The sequence below is a fragment of the Mixophyes fleayi genome, chromosome 6 (genome assembly GCF_038048845.1).
Source record: "Mixophyes fleayi isolate aMixFle1 chromosome 6, aMixFle1.hap1, whole genome shotgun sequence".
NCBI classification, from domain to species: Eukaryota; Metazoa; Chordata; class Amphibia; order Anura; family Limnodynastidae; genus Mixophyes; species Mixophyes fleayi.
Genome location: NC_134407.1, coordinates 21019603 through 21035241, shown reverse-complemented (window position 1 = coordinate 21035241; position 15639 = coordinate 21019603). Strand labels below are relative to the sequence as shown.

General features: G+C 35.8%; 2 protein-coding genes across 3 annotated transcripts in view; one reads left to right on the top strand and one right to left on the bottom strand.

Moving 5' to 3' along the window:
* The window catches only part of INSYN2A (inhibitory synaptic factor 2A), a 38871-nt gene extending 36506 nt beyond the window's left edge, over positions 1-2365 (top strand). The window contains exon 4 of the mRNA XM_075215995.1: positions 1166-2365. Coding sequence (XP_075072096.1) covers positions 1166-1349 — 184 coding nt within the window. The 3' untranslated portion in view covers positions 1350-2365. The remainder of the gene's footprint in view (positions 1-1165) is intronic.
* DOCK1 (dedicator of cytokinesis 1) overlaps positions 1-15639 on the bottom strand; it is a 256182-nt gene that overhangs the window by 144179 nt on the left and 96364 nt on the right. For both annotated transcript variants that reach the window (XM_075215996.1, XM_075215997.1), the window contains 4 exons: positions 12059-12129; positions 9968-10074; positions 6942-7069; positions 5566-5661 (listed from right to left, as the gene is read on the bottom strand). In XM_075215996.1, coding sequence (XP_075072097.1) covers positions 5566-5661; positions 6942-7069; positions 9968-10074; positions 12059-12129 — 402 coding nt within the window. The remainder of the gene's footprint in view (positions 1-5565; positions 5662-6941; positions 7070-9967; positions 10075-12058; positions 12130-15639) is intronic.

Below are 15639 nucleotides of genomic sequence, written 5' to 3'. Positions count from 1 at the left end.
GTGAATATAGATTGTATTTACTTCAAGTTTTTTGCTTTTATCAGGAAGTTTAACAGCTCCCCATGTTAAACTTCCCTTCCCCCTCCCTAACACAACAAAACGCGCCAGTAGAAGGTGCGCGGCACCCCTCCACCGCTGCTTTGCTATGCAGAGCGGCAATGAACGTTAGGATACCTCTCAACGTTCTCACTCGTAAGACAAACATGTTCGTGGTTCCAATTGTAAAGCGCTATGGAATTTGCTGGCGCTATATAAATAAATGTTGATGATGATAGTGATGGTTGGGACAAAGCCCTAAAATAGTGACTGTCTTGCCAAAATCGGGACAGTTGCGAAACACGTGTGTATAATTAATGTGGCAGTTCCTGTCCTTTAAAATGGTAAGAAGCTTAAACTGCATGGGCAGCACAGTGACCTAGTGGTTAGCACTTCTTCCTCACAGCACTGGGGTCATGAGTTTGATGCCCAACCATGGCCTTATCTGTGTGGAGTTTGTATGTTCTCCCTGTGTTTGCGTGGGTTTCCTCCGGGTGCTCCGGTTTCCTCCCGCACTCCAAAAACATACTAGTAAATTAATTGGCTGCTATCAAAATTGACCCTAGTCTCTCCCTCTCTGGCTGTGTGTGTGTGTGTGTGTGTGTGTGTGTGTGTGTGTGTGTGTGTGTGTGTGTGTTAGGGAATTTAGACTGTAAGCTTCAATGGGGCAGGGACTGATGGGAATGAGTTCTCTGTACAGCACTGCGGAATTAGTGTCGCTATATAAATAAATGATGATGATGATGATGAATCGAGGAACAGCTGGACTGGACTGGAAAGCAGTAAATCTTGTGGTGTGATCGACGGTTTTCATTTTAACGTGACTCACCAAATGTTTACTGGCCCTTACTAAAAGTTTACTATAGGGATTGATCCTTTCAGGCAGGGAACATAAAGAATGCCATCCTACAGCCCTATATTTTCAAATTTAATTAAATTCAGTTTAAAATGTGGACCTCTGACCCGTGAGCCAATTTAGGTACTGTATTCAGCATGGGGATCTATGGCAAACATTTTGGTGGAATTGTTTAAAGACGTTGTCTTTCGGTTTTCTAATTCACTTGTTTTTTGTTAAAAAAAACCAAATAAAACCAATTTAGTTATTTAATTTGCATCTTCTACATTTCAGCGTTGAATTGGATTTCAAGCAACAAGAAGACAAATTACAACCAGTATTGAAAAAACTCCATCCCATTGAGGAAACTCAGGTTGCACCTTTGCCTTACCCTGCAGAGAGTTACACATCAACTCCCAAGCAAAAATCTAAAACAGAATCAAAAAAGCATGGAAGATGGAAACTCTGGTTTCTTTAGCTAAATCTGCTGAAAATCGAGCCTGTGGCCTTGTAAGGCGCATACCTGAAACACAACAGTTCATCAACAAAGGGATCTTGTTAACGTGATGTTAATCAAGAGGTAAATGGTTGGGCAGTATGCAGATATCTACTGTGCGTACCAAAAAGGCCTTTATACTTGCCACTCACTCGCAGAAGCAAGGTATAAAATCACAACATGCCAACGTTCACTAGCAGTTCACTATGCGGGATGTAACATCTGGATTTAAGTTTATATCACCAAATTTGAAGAAAAAGAAAATTATGGTATGAAGTTTTTTTTCTCTTCTTTCCCTTTGGTTCGGCATAAAAAAAAAACAAAAAAAAAAACCTACAGCTACAATTTGGGTCTTGGTTCCTTTGTTTAAAACATGAATATAAGAAGAAAGATTATAGCCTTATATTGAAAAAGGGGGTCTTTCATTTAATATGTTGTTCCAAAATACAAGCAGGGGATGAGTGCAATTCTCAGCACATCAAAATTTGGAGAAAGCACAAATTTTCAAATGGTCGGAGACCAGAGAAAATCTCAAAGATGTGACTAAACATATTTGCCTTCCCGTGCTACTGAATAATATTTTTCAGTCATTTTCATGCTTATTTTAATAGTACAGAAATGACATTTAAATTGCTCAAGTGCGAGCAGCCAGGCATATCCCAAAGTCAGAACATGCCTTTAATCTCATTGTTCGTTGACAGGGTCAAGGCTATGGGACACTATGTTTTCTTAGATGTAATTTCTAATGTTTTCGTACCCAAAAACCCAAAACTATTTAAAAAATAAAAGTTCTGGCTAAGTTTCATAACTGATGTTGGAATACTGTTGCTCTTAACATTATAATATTTTGTATTCTAAAGTCTCAAATGCCATACCAATGTAAAACAAGCCAAGATTTATTTATTTATTTTTTCCTCTTAATTTGGCATTATGCTTTATTACACAATAGGTCGTAGAGATCTACAACTTTTTTCAATAAAATGGTTTCATTTAGATAAGTGCAATTTACATTTATTAGTCAATGTCTGTTTAATCAAAATACGTATATATTGGTATTTTCTAGCTAATTTTAAAAGGAAAGCAAGTCAATGTAATTTTAATCTTTAATTAATACAATGTTAACTTAACGGTGGGTTATTTCACTACTTAGTAAAAGCTTACAATCTTAATACTGGATTGTAATTATTAGGAAGTTATTTAGAAAATATTAACTCATAGTATAATAAAAGTAATACAATACACATGTAATATGCCCCTAGAATAACAAAAAAATATATTTTTTTGCAATATACCCTGTAGCTTAAAACTTGTTTGTAAGCATTGAATGTTTACTTTTTTCTACAATATTTTCAGAGGGATCGCCTCCCACAAAGAGCGATACCATAAGGTTTCAATTACGGAGGAATAATTGATATTGTCAAGTAATTGTAGTAGTATACAGAATTCTACACTATATTTAAAGTCTTAGCTGTTTTCTCAGCAAACACTAGTCACTTTTATCAAGAGTGATCACACAAGTCCATTAACAATGAAAAGACAGTCGATAAATGGATCATATTGTAAATTCGCTGTTGCACACAGGAAATGTCACATATCACAATAACTTCCTACATTAAAACTTAACAATAGAATATTTCTAAGCTGGTTTCTGAATTATCAAAGAAATAAAGTGGCCAGTATATTTTTAATTTACTGAACATTTGGACTAAAGATTTGGAATATAAAATGGCAATTCATACCTAAATTAATTTTTGGAATGTTAAGAAACAGTTTATGTGACAACAATACAGAGTGTATGGCATAAGTGAAGTTCATTATTTATAAGATAAGAAAAACAATGCATGGTAGATCTTTGAGTGAGTTTTCAATACTGGGAAAAGTAAGCTGGAAAAAGCTGCTATCACTATGTGATATTTGAAGCAAGTGTATGGATTGTGCATTTTTTCATCAATATTGTACAAAAATTGTAATCATGCCCAGGAAAAAAATGTTTTATGAGAAATAATATCAGACTTAATAGGGCTACTAAAAATGTACATAAAAAATATTAAATTATTTTTGTGTATAAACTAGTATGTGTAAAGGGAATATAGTGACAATGTGCCAAGAAGGAAGTGCAATTGTTTTATTTGCAGGGTGGGGATGAAATATTACTGTATTTTTTAATGTTTTTTAATTAAAGATACATATGTTTATATTGCACAATTAAAACTATGTTTTAAATTCCCCAAATAAAGTATTGCCCATATATTATGATTAAATCCATAGAATAGTATATTAAATTAAACTCTGGTTTCGATTTGAAAATAAAAGTTGATTTTTCACTAATTAACCGTGCTTCAAATAAATATTACAGTTTATCAATTGTATTTAAAGAGATCTCAAAAACACTCAGAACTTTTTATCAGGATGAGTATTTTTTAATTGTGAATATTGTATTTTATGCGTATATTTTAAGAAAGATTTACCACTTCATATTTAGAACGGTAAGTAAATTACCTATTTTTCTACAAATGTTTGTAATGTTTCAAAAATAAATTATAAAAGCAAAAAAAAAAAAAATATATGTTAGAAAATACAAGTGTATGGAAATTTACAAAATATTTTAAACACGGCAGGTTATCTCTAGAAAAAAAACTAAAAATATATTTAAAGGATTTGTACAATTGTGTTCATATAGATGATCACCACAAAATCAGCCGAATGTCAGTCAAAACCTTTAGGCAAGAAAAACCACAGCATTGTAAATTTTTCACTAGTGGCAGAGTTTAAAAGTCGGTAAAATAAAAATGAAACAAATCAAACCAATCTGATATTCTGTATGAAATGGCTATTCATGGGTTAAAAAAAAATATATATAAAAATTCTGAAAGCTAGAAATAAATACAGAAAAGTATATAGACTGGTAAAAGTGCCAGTGTTTGTAATTGAATAAGACACTGTCCATGTAAAGGACAAATACACAATATGGAATAGCAGACACTTGTTGCTATGTAAAACATGATTATTTATGACTGAGCAGGGACCTATCGAAATTTAAGGCCGTCTGGCACTCTGTAGGAGATTGTAACAATTGCAGGTTATGGGTATTCTTCCTTTGTCAGAATAATCAACATGGCTTATTTTCAAACAGAAAATTGTTAAAAAGAAAGTAACATAAATAACTTATATCATCCATAGGTTTCAAGCTAGCAGAAATACTTCAAACTATTGACACTGCTAAAGAAAACACTTGAAGTTGGCATTAATTAACTACATATCTATCTATATATATATATATATATATATATATATATATATATATATATATATATATATATATATATATATATAATTTAAATTAAATTCTATACATGCAATGTTTTTTGTTCAAATCTTTATGTGAAATCTTCAGTGTGAAATCAATGTGAACTAATAAGCAGTAATTAAAAGGGTACCATTCTGAAGGATAACAACTGTAAATTATCCGCCTATTAATACATATCACATGATACAGAGATGGAAAAGAGCTGCGTCAGGATAGCATAGGAGGAATGATAAGAGCTAAGAATTGATTTACTGCTTGTTATATCCATCAGCACTTAACAATTACCATAGTAACCAATTATGTAGATGTCAATTCTCGTCAACTTCTTGCAAGCTGGTACTAGAAACTGAGCACTGCTAGGTATGGATGTTTATAAATGCGATTAGAGCCTATACTCTTGCCTGAAATGGGTTCAGATAGGGATATATTTTGGAAAGGCTGATGACCCAGGAATAAATGAATAATTATTTACTTTGCACCTGATGTTCATAATGCACTGTCCAGCACCAAGTTCTCTACGGTTTTACTGCATGCATGTCAATCTGGTGTTTTAGGGGCCACATGTGATCCGCTCCCACCTGTCTTTCAGATCTCAATTATAACTATTGACTAAATCAGCCCAAACTATTTCAAATATTTCTATATCTTCTGCAGTAGCGCTGTACTAGTAATTTAAGTTGTATTTTATTTGAAATACTGATTGAAAAATTAGCCAACAGCAGTTATCTAAATATCAAATACATAAAATAAAACAGTGATACCCGATTATAGTTTATACATTTAAAGGGAGAAGGGAAAAAAAAACATGGTGATCAAATTCAATTTAAAATCATCCAGAGGACAAAAGAAAACAGAATTATGATTTTGTGATTTTATCAAAAATACACTTACAATGAGCTCGGAATCCCGTCCCATGGATATAACTGTTCTGTTTACAGTTCTCAAAAGTTTTTCCATAATTATCTGGATATGTCGCTGTGTTGGTCCCTGTACATGAAATCATAGAACAATAAGAAGACTTGGCAACCATCAGGAATATATCTATTCATTTCAATTCAAACTTTAAAATTATCTTAAATGATCATGTAAAATGAAAGATTACAGTATTTTTGTAAAGGTCTTAACGTTTTTTTTTTGGCTAAGATTTAACAAAAAAAAAAAAAAAAAAATACAGTAGGTACTCCCATGTCTTAGAGGGGATTTGTTCAGGATGTACTGGCTGGTAAAGAGAAGCCAATATTCTATCAAATAAATAACTACAAATATGCAGAAAATTTCCAATGCAGAATAATTCAAGGTCATACGTTTTGCCAAATGGTTATAAAGCAAACAAATTATATATATATATATATATATATATATATATATATATATATATATATATATATATATATACATATATATATACACATATATGATGTTTTTCATTTCACATGGCAGAACACAAGGAAATTTATTTAATGCATTTTTAAGTGATGCAAATGGTTTCACTGAATTGTATGTTGCGGAAGAACATAGAACTTTTCATCTGTACCAAAATGATCTGAAATTACACATTTCTCCTACATTCCTGTTCACTTCCATTACATGACTACTTTCAATAGCTTTAAGCACATTACTGATCTTTTTTTTTATTGTCTTGCTTGGTAACCATTTCCAGTCTGAGGTTTTGCCTTGCCTGCACAGATATCATTATGTCTAGCATACAAGTTCCCTGTGTTAGGCACAATTAAACAAATGCATGTTTTTGGAGGTGGGGTTAACACAGTTAAGCAGCCATCTTTCCCTCAGTGTTAACAATGGCTACTTTCCAAAACCGGTACAAATCCCAGACAGCCACCTCCGCCCACCATCGCTGCACCATTCATCCAATGTCAGGGGGATTAGTCTATACAGCACTACGTGCCTACTCTACTGCAATGTCCGGGAGACTCGAATTTTGGGGACTCCAGTTAGGAGTAGGCCACGTTCTCGACTCCCTTCGGGTCTTCTAGTGAAGTGGGTGGGGCCAAGATGACGTGATTCACTGCTAATCGTGTTGTCATGGCCCTGCTGCGCAATGTCCTACTTTTCACTTGAACCTCTCCTCTAGAATATTCCTTTTCATTTAGGGATGGGTCACATGGGAATTAATCGCTACCTTTCACCTCAACAGAGATTTACAATTGGATTCATAAAGTCTGCAGAATTATGCACAGAATACGGCACAGCCCAGGACGGCGATATTCTTATGTCGTATGTAAAAGAGCGCACAGCTCATTACTAACCACGTCTTTCCTGTAAAGCATCTCTAGGATGTTGCTGAGCAGTTGGCAGCATGCTTCCAGTTCCTCCTGTCTTTCCAAGTGATACTTCAGCTGATCAGTCATCATTGGAAGCAAAATTTCTCTGCAGTCTGAACACAAAACAGGTTGTTAAACTGCGGGAGAATGGATCTTCAATGTTTAAATACCCATAAAACAGACTAATCAAAATCTCGCAGTACTGCACAATAGCAAAGTGAGAGGTAAAATAAATCTACAAATCAGACAAATCCACGGACATCTCCAGCTGTGTTGCAGGAGCACATAAAAAGGATATAACAACCCCTGGTACCAACATCTATTACATCCCATTTATATAAAATAGCTGAATGCAAATAATGTTGCACTAATCCAGCCCATAGTTAAATGATTATATTATGTATATTAAAATGTGCTAAACAAAGAAGGGTAAAATGAGCATAGGGTCGCCACTGCAGATCTGCCGCCCTATGCCTGGGCCTTTCTCAAAAAAACACTGGGAAAAGGACATTTCATGGAGTTGCTGTGCATGCACGCTAACTCTCTGCTGCCAAGGACGGTCTCTGTGCTAGTATGGGGACAATGGGCATTAATAACATATTTCCAGTGTCGCTTTAGGTGTCCTTATAGTGTTCCAGCATTCCTCACGGAATGTTAGGTCACTACCGGGACGTCAGAACATGTATACATCAGGCTGGGGAAAAAACGGAGCTCATTAAATCCCATGATACAGTTTTTTTCTTCCTCCTTACTCGTTCAGGCTTTTAGTATCCTACAAATGTGACTGTATAAGATACTGTTTAAAATTAAATACAAATCTTTGTTATATTTATGGTTATTGTCCCTCTGAAAATATTCACAGAGCGCAGAAGCGTCAAGTCTGCTGAGGTCACTATCCCAAATCCAATTGGCCGACAGCTAAACCTCTCCATAGGCAGCAATGGGAACAGCGCCACCTGCTGCCTATCAAAAATGAGAATGTCCACATGTGTTGTAACTAATGACAATAGTCCTACAGTGGTGTATGCATTTTTCATTTACTCAATCGGATGACTCTTACAAGTCATATTTGTGGATGTGGCCGTCCAGCTGGCGTGGAACAAAACTAGGCATGAAAATTTAGCTTTTGAGCAATGCGCGCCCTACTGTGACTTGTAGTTCCACAATAAACGGAGAATCACTACACTGACCCAACGCTGTTTTAGTGGGTGGGTAACATTATAATTTTTTCATTGCAAGACACTAGAAATGTGCTTTGTATTTTCTGTACATGGAGCTAAAGAAAAAAAGAGAAGATACCTGTGAAGGTGGCTGCTAATGACATAATAATTGCAGCCATGAATAGCTGTACATCTGTTCATACGCTGTTACAGCTAATTCACAGTGATTAACACAGTAGTGATGGGTAATGAGAACAATAATAATCTCTATAAAAAAAAAAAAAAGGCTTCCGCACATTACGAACCTGGGACTGATGTAACAGAGCAAACATTGGAACATAGAATGTTGGAGAAAACATTGGAACATAGAATGTTGGGAGAAAACATTGGAACATAGAATGTTAGAGAAAACTAGCCCGGTCATAAATGTGTCTTCATATTTTAACCAATCAAGTTCTCAACACAAAGAATGTGTGATGTACATATAATTTTACATAGCAATTAAGTATGCATTAAGACTGAGTGAAAAAAAAAAAAAAAAAAAAGGGATTTAGAATAAAATTTAAAAAAAATGAGCATCTCACTGATAATGCCATTCCACACTGTCACCAAGACTGTGGTGACATAATCCTAGGGCTGGCAGAAATAAGACTCAACCCTTCGACCCTCCCAGCGCTCTGATCACGGGCTGTGCTCTGCAATAATCGATTGGTTGAAGGAGCACAAGGCGACATGAGTTACCACAGCGGCTTCCAGCAAACACTGTAGTGACTGACAGCATGAGAGGCATAGGGACAGGTGATGAAGCCCTCTTCCTCTCCTGTCCCTAATCCTCTCACCATTCCCGTCACTTCTGCAGTAAGTGGGTGGGAACTGGAGCAATGGTCCAGTCAGAAGAGATCGTCCCTGTCACCAATGGGGCTTCTTTTGTAGATTTCCTCACAGATACCCAGGCGGATTAAGGGTTAAAAGTACAGAAGATTTGGTTGTATCCATAAATTGGAGTTTAGACAAAATATCAGACCTTCCTACAGTACCCAAAACCCAATGTCACACTTGCTGTTTCCACCAGATGTTGGTAAAATGAATTAGCTTCAAGAATTCAACTTTATTTGCTCCACTTAACTTGATGCTAATATGGTAATGAATCAGTTTCGGCTTATAACCTTTTACAGAGTTTAATAAAGTTTAAATAGGTTGACGTGATTCTGCTCTATAACAGTAAATGTGGTAATATGTACTTTATTTCCACCATAAAGCAGCAAATTATATTATTAAGGGATATAAATATGGTCAAAGATTCCTTTTGATGGACAGACCAGTTGGTGTCAGAATTCTAGAGCCATAATGAGCCGTGTCAGAATTTATTGCAAAATCTTATTTGTCATTTTACCATTTATATTAACAACCAAATTGGAAAAAAAATAAAAAATTTTGCTGTGATAAAACTTATTTTACAATTTAATGATTGTTTATGCCACGAGTATTATAAAGAGGATAAGTTTTGCCAGTCACACTCAGATGTCTTTAAAACAAGCATCCACCAACCATCAATGTTTCCATATGCAGCATCCTTTCCAGTAGATAACTAGTTTATTACTTCCATATAAGACAAATGTACACGACTGTGTGTGCATATACAGATTACTCAAGCAAACATGGGATAACCGTAAACATAGGGTTAAGCTGTTTTGTACGGGCAAAAGAACACTGTTGCAAGCGAAAATAAAATGCGACCTTGAAGCTACCGTCAATACAGACATTAAAAGAGTCTATATTGTGCATTTCCTTGAGGTAAATGACTATTATCACATATAAAAAAAGCATTGATGCAAACACGTTGCTTCTTACCAAGCTGGCTGAAAAGGTCGCTGTGTACAATCTCAATGAGGCAATAGAGTTTCTGGCGCACAAGGCGATCTCTCGGAACATTCAGAATGAAATCTGTAAACAACTTGCTGTGGAAAATAAAGGTTAAGGCAAAATGCTTTAGGGGGGGGAAAAAATAAAGCTGTAATGCCAATTCATGTATGTCATGATATTTAACGTATATTCCGCCATACATTGTAGTACAGTAACCATTGATACTTCTAAAGATCTATCGATGATATTTAAATTTACACCCGCAGCGGGGACAATGCCTCCTATGAAGATCACCAGTTTTTCGTGCTGAACCACTTACCCACATAGTACATTTCACTGACCATCTACTGAACAATGTTAAATAATCTGTGTTTATAAACTGAATATAGTGTGCTAAAGACAAGTGTTGCAAGGTATTGCCAATTAAAAGGAAAATAGATAGTCCCGTAGCATTAGCCCCATCTCTGGAAATCGCTCTGCTGCCCTTATACCTCCTTCTCTCCAACATCATAAAAGATATGTATCTGGCCATACCCTTATTGCTACTAGAGCAGCTATTGCACAATCCTGGAAGTCTCCCCTTCCCCCCAACCCCTTTCAAATCTTATGCCCAAAATCCATAGAAGCTACGTTATGGAGACTCTGGGCCTCCCTTATACCTCATCACCTTCCTCCCATTTGATTAAATGGTTCAATTGGAGCACTTATTATTCCGAGCACTTAGCCCCATCACAGGTATCATCCTCTTCTTAAAAGCTTCACAACACTACCAGTTTTTGATGTATCATTTTTGCTATTGTCTGAAGTACTTGTTTAATGTGACTCAATGTACTCCCCCCATCTTTCCTCTTCTTTACTTCCCTTATTATGGATATTTCTTATTTTGTTTTCATACCCAAAATTTTAATAAAAATGTAATTTGTTGGAAAGAACAAAAAAAAAAGGAAAATAGATGGCATAACTATAGATTGCATTTATAAATATAGAGTAACATTCCTAATAATGGCACATACAACAACTATTGCAAAAGTATAACCTGTATAAAATATAAACATTTTCTTGTGGTATGAAATAAAGAATACATTCATTCTAATAGGTGCCCAACAACATGACAACGAAAACACAGACATATTGTCATCACCTTTTTATTCCGTTATATGTGAGAAACAGACAAAACCTTAATAGGTGTGAATTAATACTTAAGATACAGGATTACATCCCTAGTTCATGTATCCTGTCTCTCGATTTCTCCCAGTGATAGAGTTAATTGAACATTCCATGCATCAACCACTGTCTCCGATATAATACCCAATGAGCTACAAGAGCCAGTGCTGTGTGTTTTTCCTAGTGCCTATGACTGACTGCCTGACAATTGCTGTGTCTCAGCTGGACCCTTCCAACAACAACAACGGTGACCGAGCAACACTAGCTCTATCAAAGCCCTAGTCAGTCACAGTATACTGGTGATCGATAGGGTAATCCTAGAAAGAACTAAACCAAGAATACAACATGCTTTATATAAAAAGTGCATCTAATAATATCTTGATGTAAAAAAGCTGCTAATAACCGTCTAAATTCAACTTCAACTGCATTTTATATATGAGGAGTTGTGGATTTGTGTTTATAAGTTTGCATTTGTTATGCAGTGTAGGTTCTCTGTTATCAGACATTATGGGGGAGATTCATTCGGCCCGACGTGTCTCTGGAGCGTCCACGTAGACACCTTGCACCAATGGTACGGCTGGAATCTCCCGTTTTATCCTCGCACCCCAAAAATTAGCGCATATTCTTACCGTAATTGGTGGCAATGTGTTTAGCCGGAAATCACGGTGATGTCAAAGCACCACATCGCCGGCAATTGAATCTCCCCCTATGTTTTGGATAAAATAGGTCACCTACAAAGCGCTAAACCTACTAGTGGTTGTTTTAGGATCACTACGGACATTAACTCACATTGTAAAGAAAAATAATGGCTTCTTCTACATTAAAAATAAATAAATGGGTACAACACTTCAAAAAAACTCACTGTAGGGAAAATACATTTACATTAATAGGTAATGGAGGACACACACGACCCACCTTAATTCTTTCGGATCAAACACCAATTTCACATCATTTACAATGGTCGGCAAATATTTCAACGCAGCACCCTAAAAAAAAAAATCAAAATTGCTGTATTTAGGTTCCACTTTGTGATATCATTTACATTCTTCCCATGGGAACTATGCATATTGTTTGATCAGGACTTCTGACTACATAATAAAAATGCAATGTTCTGTAATCTGCCAAAGCTGCCATTAGGAAGATTTATCCATTTTAAAAAAAAAAAATTTGCATAATGGATTAAAGCATTTGCAGACTCACATGAAATACATAGGGCACTGATAAATATGAATGATGACCGCGCATTGCATACACATTAGAGCAAACAGCGAGAGAGTGATTGATCTGAAGACAGAGGATGTATTGAAGCTCCAGTGCCAAGTGTGCAGTAACAGACTCATGGTTTCTCTCAGTTCTTCCTTAGGGGTAACATCTAACCTCATAGATGAAAAAGGAAACTCTTTGATGGGTGTATATATATATATATCACCATTTAACTCCCACGGGGTGCAATTTGGACTTGTGTTTGACGTCAATCAGGCACAGAGCTTGTTTGGTTTGCTGTGCTAATATCAAGAGCTTCCCAATATCATGTATTTTGTTCAGTAGTTCTGTATAACACAAAGGGACAGTGGTACATACTATGTATTTGTAGCTGCAATTACAGCAGACAGTCATTACCAGAGTCATACTGCCCTATTACTCAGGTGCCACCTTAGTGAGGGGCGATAAACATCTCACAATAAAATATCTTTGTGGGTGTGGTTTAGTGACTAGGATGTGTGACATCATAGGTGAAAGGTCAAGTGCGCAAACAACCAAAATTATGGCAGTAAGCAGGAAAAATTCACCCAAACTAATTTTCTCAACCAGTCCCACTTTCTGGCAAAGCCATACCCACTTTCCTGTAAGCACCACCCATTCTGGGGTACAGCTATTGGGAATTTTGGGAGTTATTGTTACTGTCTTCTTAAGAGTGTGAAAAAACATTTTGTACAAATACCAGATCACAAAGCATCAACTAAGCAGTTGTTGATGTAAATTACAACAAACTATATACATCTCGTATTATAATACTGTTATTAGCATGAGAGGGGAAGTTGGTGCAAATGTGTCTAAAAATAACAATAAATAACAGATAACAAGAAGAGTAAAAGACAGAAGTATAAAATAAATCCAGTGTTTGCATCTGCACTGCAGCAGCAAGATGAGGCAGTCAACTCACTGGATCTGGATTTATGATTTAAAACTGTATAACTATCACGTAAAGGAATTGAGATGCTTAAGAGTTCAAGGTGCGATACAGGTTAATGGCTAGCTAAATAAAAAGGTCCTTCACCAAGTTAAAATTAACAGTGGGATGTAGACATTCAAGTACAATAGATTAAATTGCAGCAATTGTACTAGACAGATATAATAGGCTTGGATGCTTCATAATTATAAATATGGAGAGTTTTTGTTCTGATTATATATATATATATATATATATATATATATATATATATATATATATATATGTGTGTGTGTGTGTGTGTGTGTGTGTGTGTGTAAAACACTTGCAATTACTAATCCAGGGCTGGAGAAAGCCCACGAGACAAGCAGTCAAAACACCTAAAGAATGACTGACAGGGCCTAATTTTTGGAAGTCGTTTCTTTTGAGATGAATGGATGTAGCATAGCTCGCAGTGGCTCTAACTGAAAGCCTGTGGTGTCGGATCTCCTCAGGTACGCACCCCCACCAAAGCACTAATATTGGATTTCATATATTCATATAGAGGTTAAAGTGGAAAGTCAATTTAATGGATTTAAAAAAGAATGCAAGGAGATTTTACAATTCCTGCTTAAAAGTCATTAAAAATACCACAAAATAAGTAAAACATACCATATATCCTGTACGTAATCACGTGTGGATGTAAATATTTGTCTATTGAAGCACATTTCCATTCTAAGTGTATAATAAGGTAATAATACTGTATGTCAAATCAATTTATGCTCCATGCAGAAGGTTTCAGATTAATCAGCACTGTGTGAAAGTTACACCCAGTTGAAGTGTCAGATATTTTAATTATGTCTTACAATCAATACACGGCTTTAGTCACATTTCATTAGCATAACAAGAGATATGTAATTATGAAAAATAAGCAGTTCTGGTCTTAGCTAACACACATAATATTCTTTCAAGAAGACAGAACAGAGGAAATTTAGAAGGAATAAGATCAAATTTACTTTAAGAAACTAGGAATAGTGCTACCAACACTAAAGTAGTTGTCCCACAGGTCAAAGATCAGTCTTATGAATGAAAACATTCTGCATTGTCAGACATAGCGAGAGATGACCCTGGATCACACCGCTCGTTCATGCTTGTGTTATTTGTGGCCCTGTTCCCATGAAAATACCCCTTTAATTAACTCATCATTAAAACAGGACTGCCGAATACAGATTTTGACATACATATAAGGAGATCTTTTCTGTTTACTTCCGAGATTAGTTTCTAAGAGAGGCAAAACACAAGTGCAAACACTATGTTCAAAATTATTTGTATTGCATTATTCTCAAACTGGTTTGATCATCTTTTCCAAATGTATAAATGATGTTCTGTGGATTACAGAAACCATTCCAGGAATACAAGAAGTAACATACAACAAATGGAGACAAGCTTGGAGGGGCATTCATGGTTGTACAAGTTTTTATTTTGCTTACCGTGTTCCCTTTTACATCCCCCCTCCCTATAATACCACCCTCAGTTGACAGCACAGATATTATCTGCACAAACATACATTACAATATATGAAGTCCATTAGGACACTCTCCTTATAAATACTAAACCAGCTTTGGTCTGTATATTAAGGTGATGCTATAAGGAGGGAGCGCTTTATTTTGTACATTTATTAAACAATATAACATCATTTAAAATGACTTTAGATTTCCACCTTTCAACGGGAAGCATTGTCCATCTTTCAGTTGCCTTTTTGTAGAAAAGCACATTTTATTGCATTTATTAAAGTGCGCATAGAAAACATTCAAATACACAAAAATAAATACAGCGCTAATGTCCCCTCACCTACATGATTAATTGGACATGTAAATGAGGCTATACTGATAAGTATGGTAGAAGAAGAAAAAAAAAGTTGAGATGAATTAAAGGGCCTCAAGCTTACTTGCCACCGCCATGCAGCAAAAGGCCGCAATCCTGTCATCATACTGTGTGGGCGGAGCCAAAAATGACACTGATCACAGCAAAACGAGTCATCGAGAATCCCGTCCTGCCCATTTCCTTAGGAAGTGGGTGGAATCCGGGAGAACTACCCGAGATTCAGGAGTCTCCTAAAATGATAGCAGATTTGGAAATGGCATTTAGGTGGATCCACAAACCCACAGATTTATTTTCAAGGGAAAGTTCCAATGATTGGGAAGTGGATGAGCCACTTAGAGACCTCGTTCACACCCATGTCTGTAAATTTCACTGTCAATTGCTGAAAACCGCACAACACATAGGATGGAATGGTTTCTTATTGCCTTGTTCCGACCAATGTGCTTTAAAATGATTACAGCGCGTT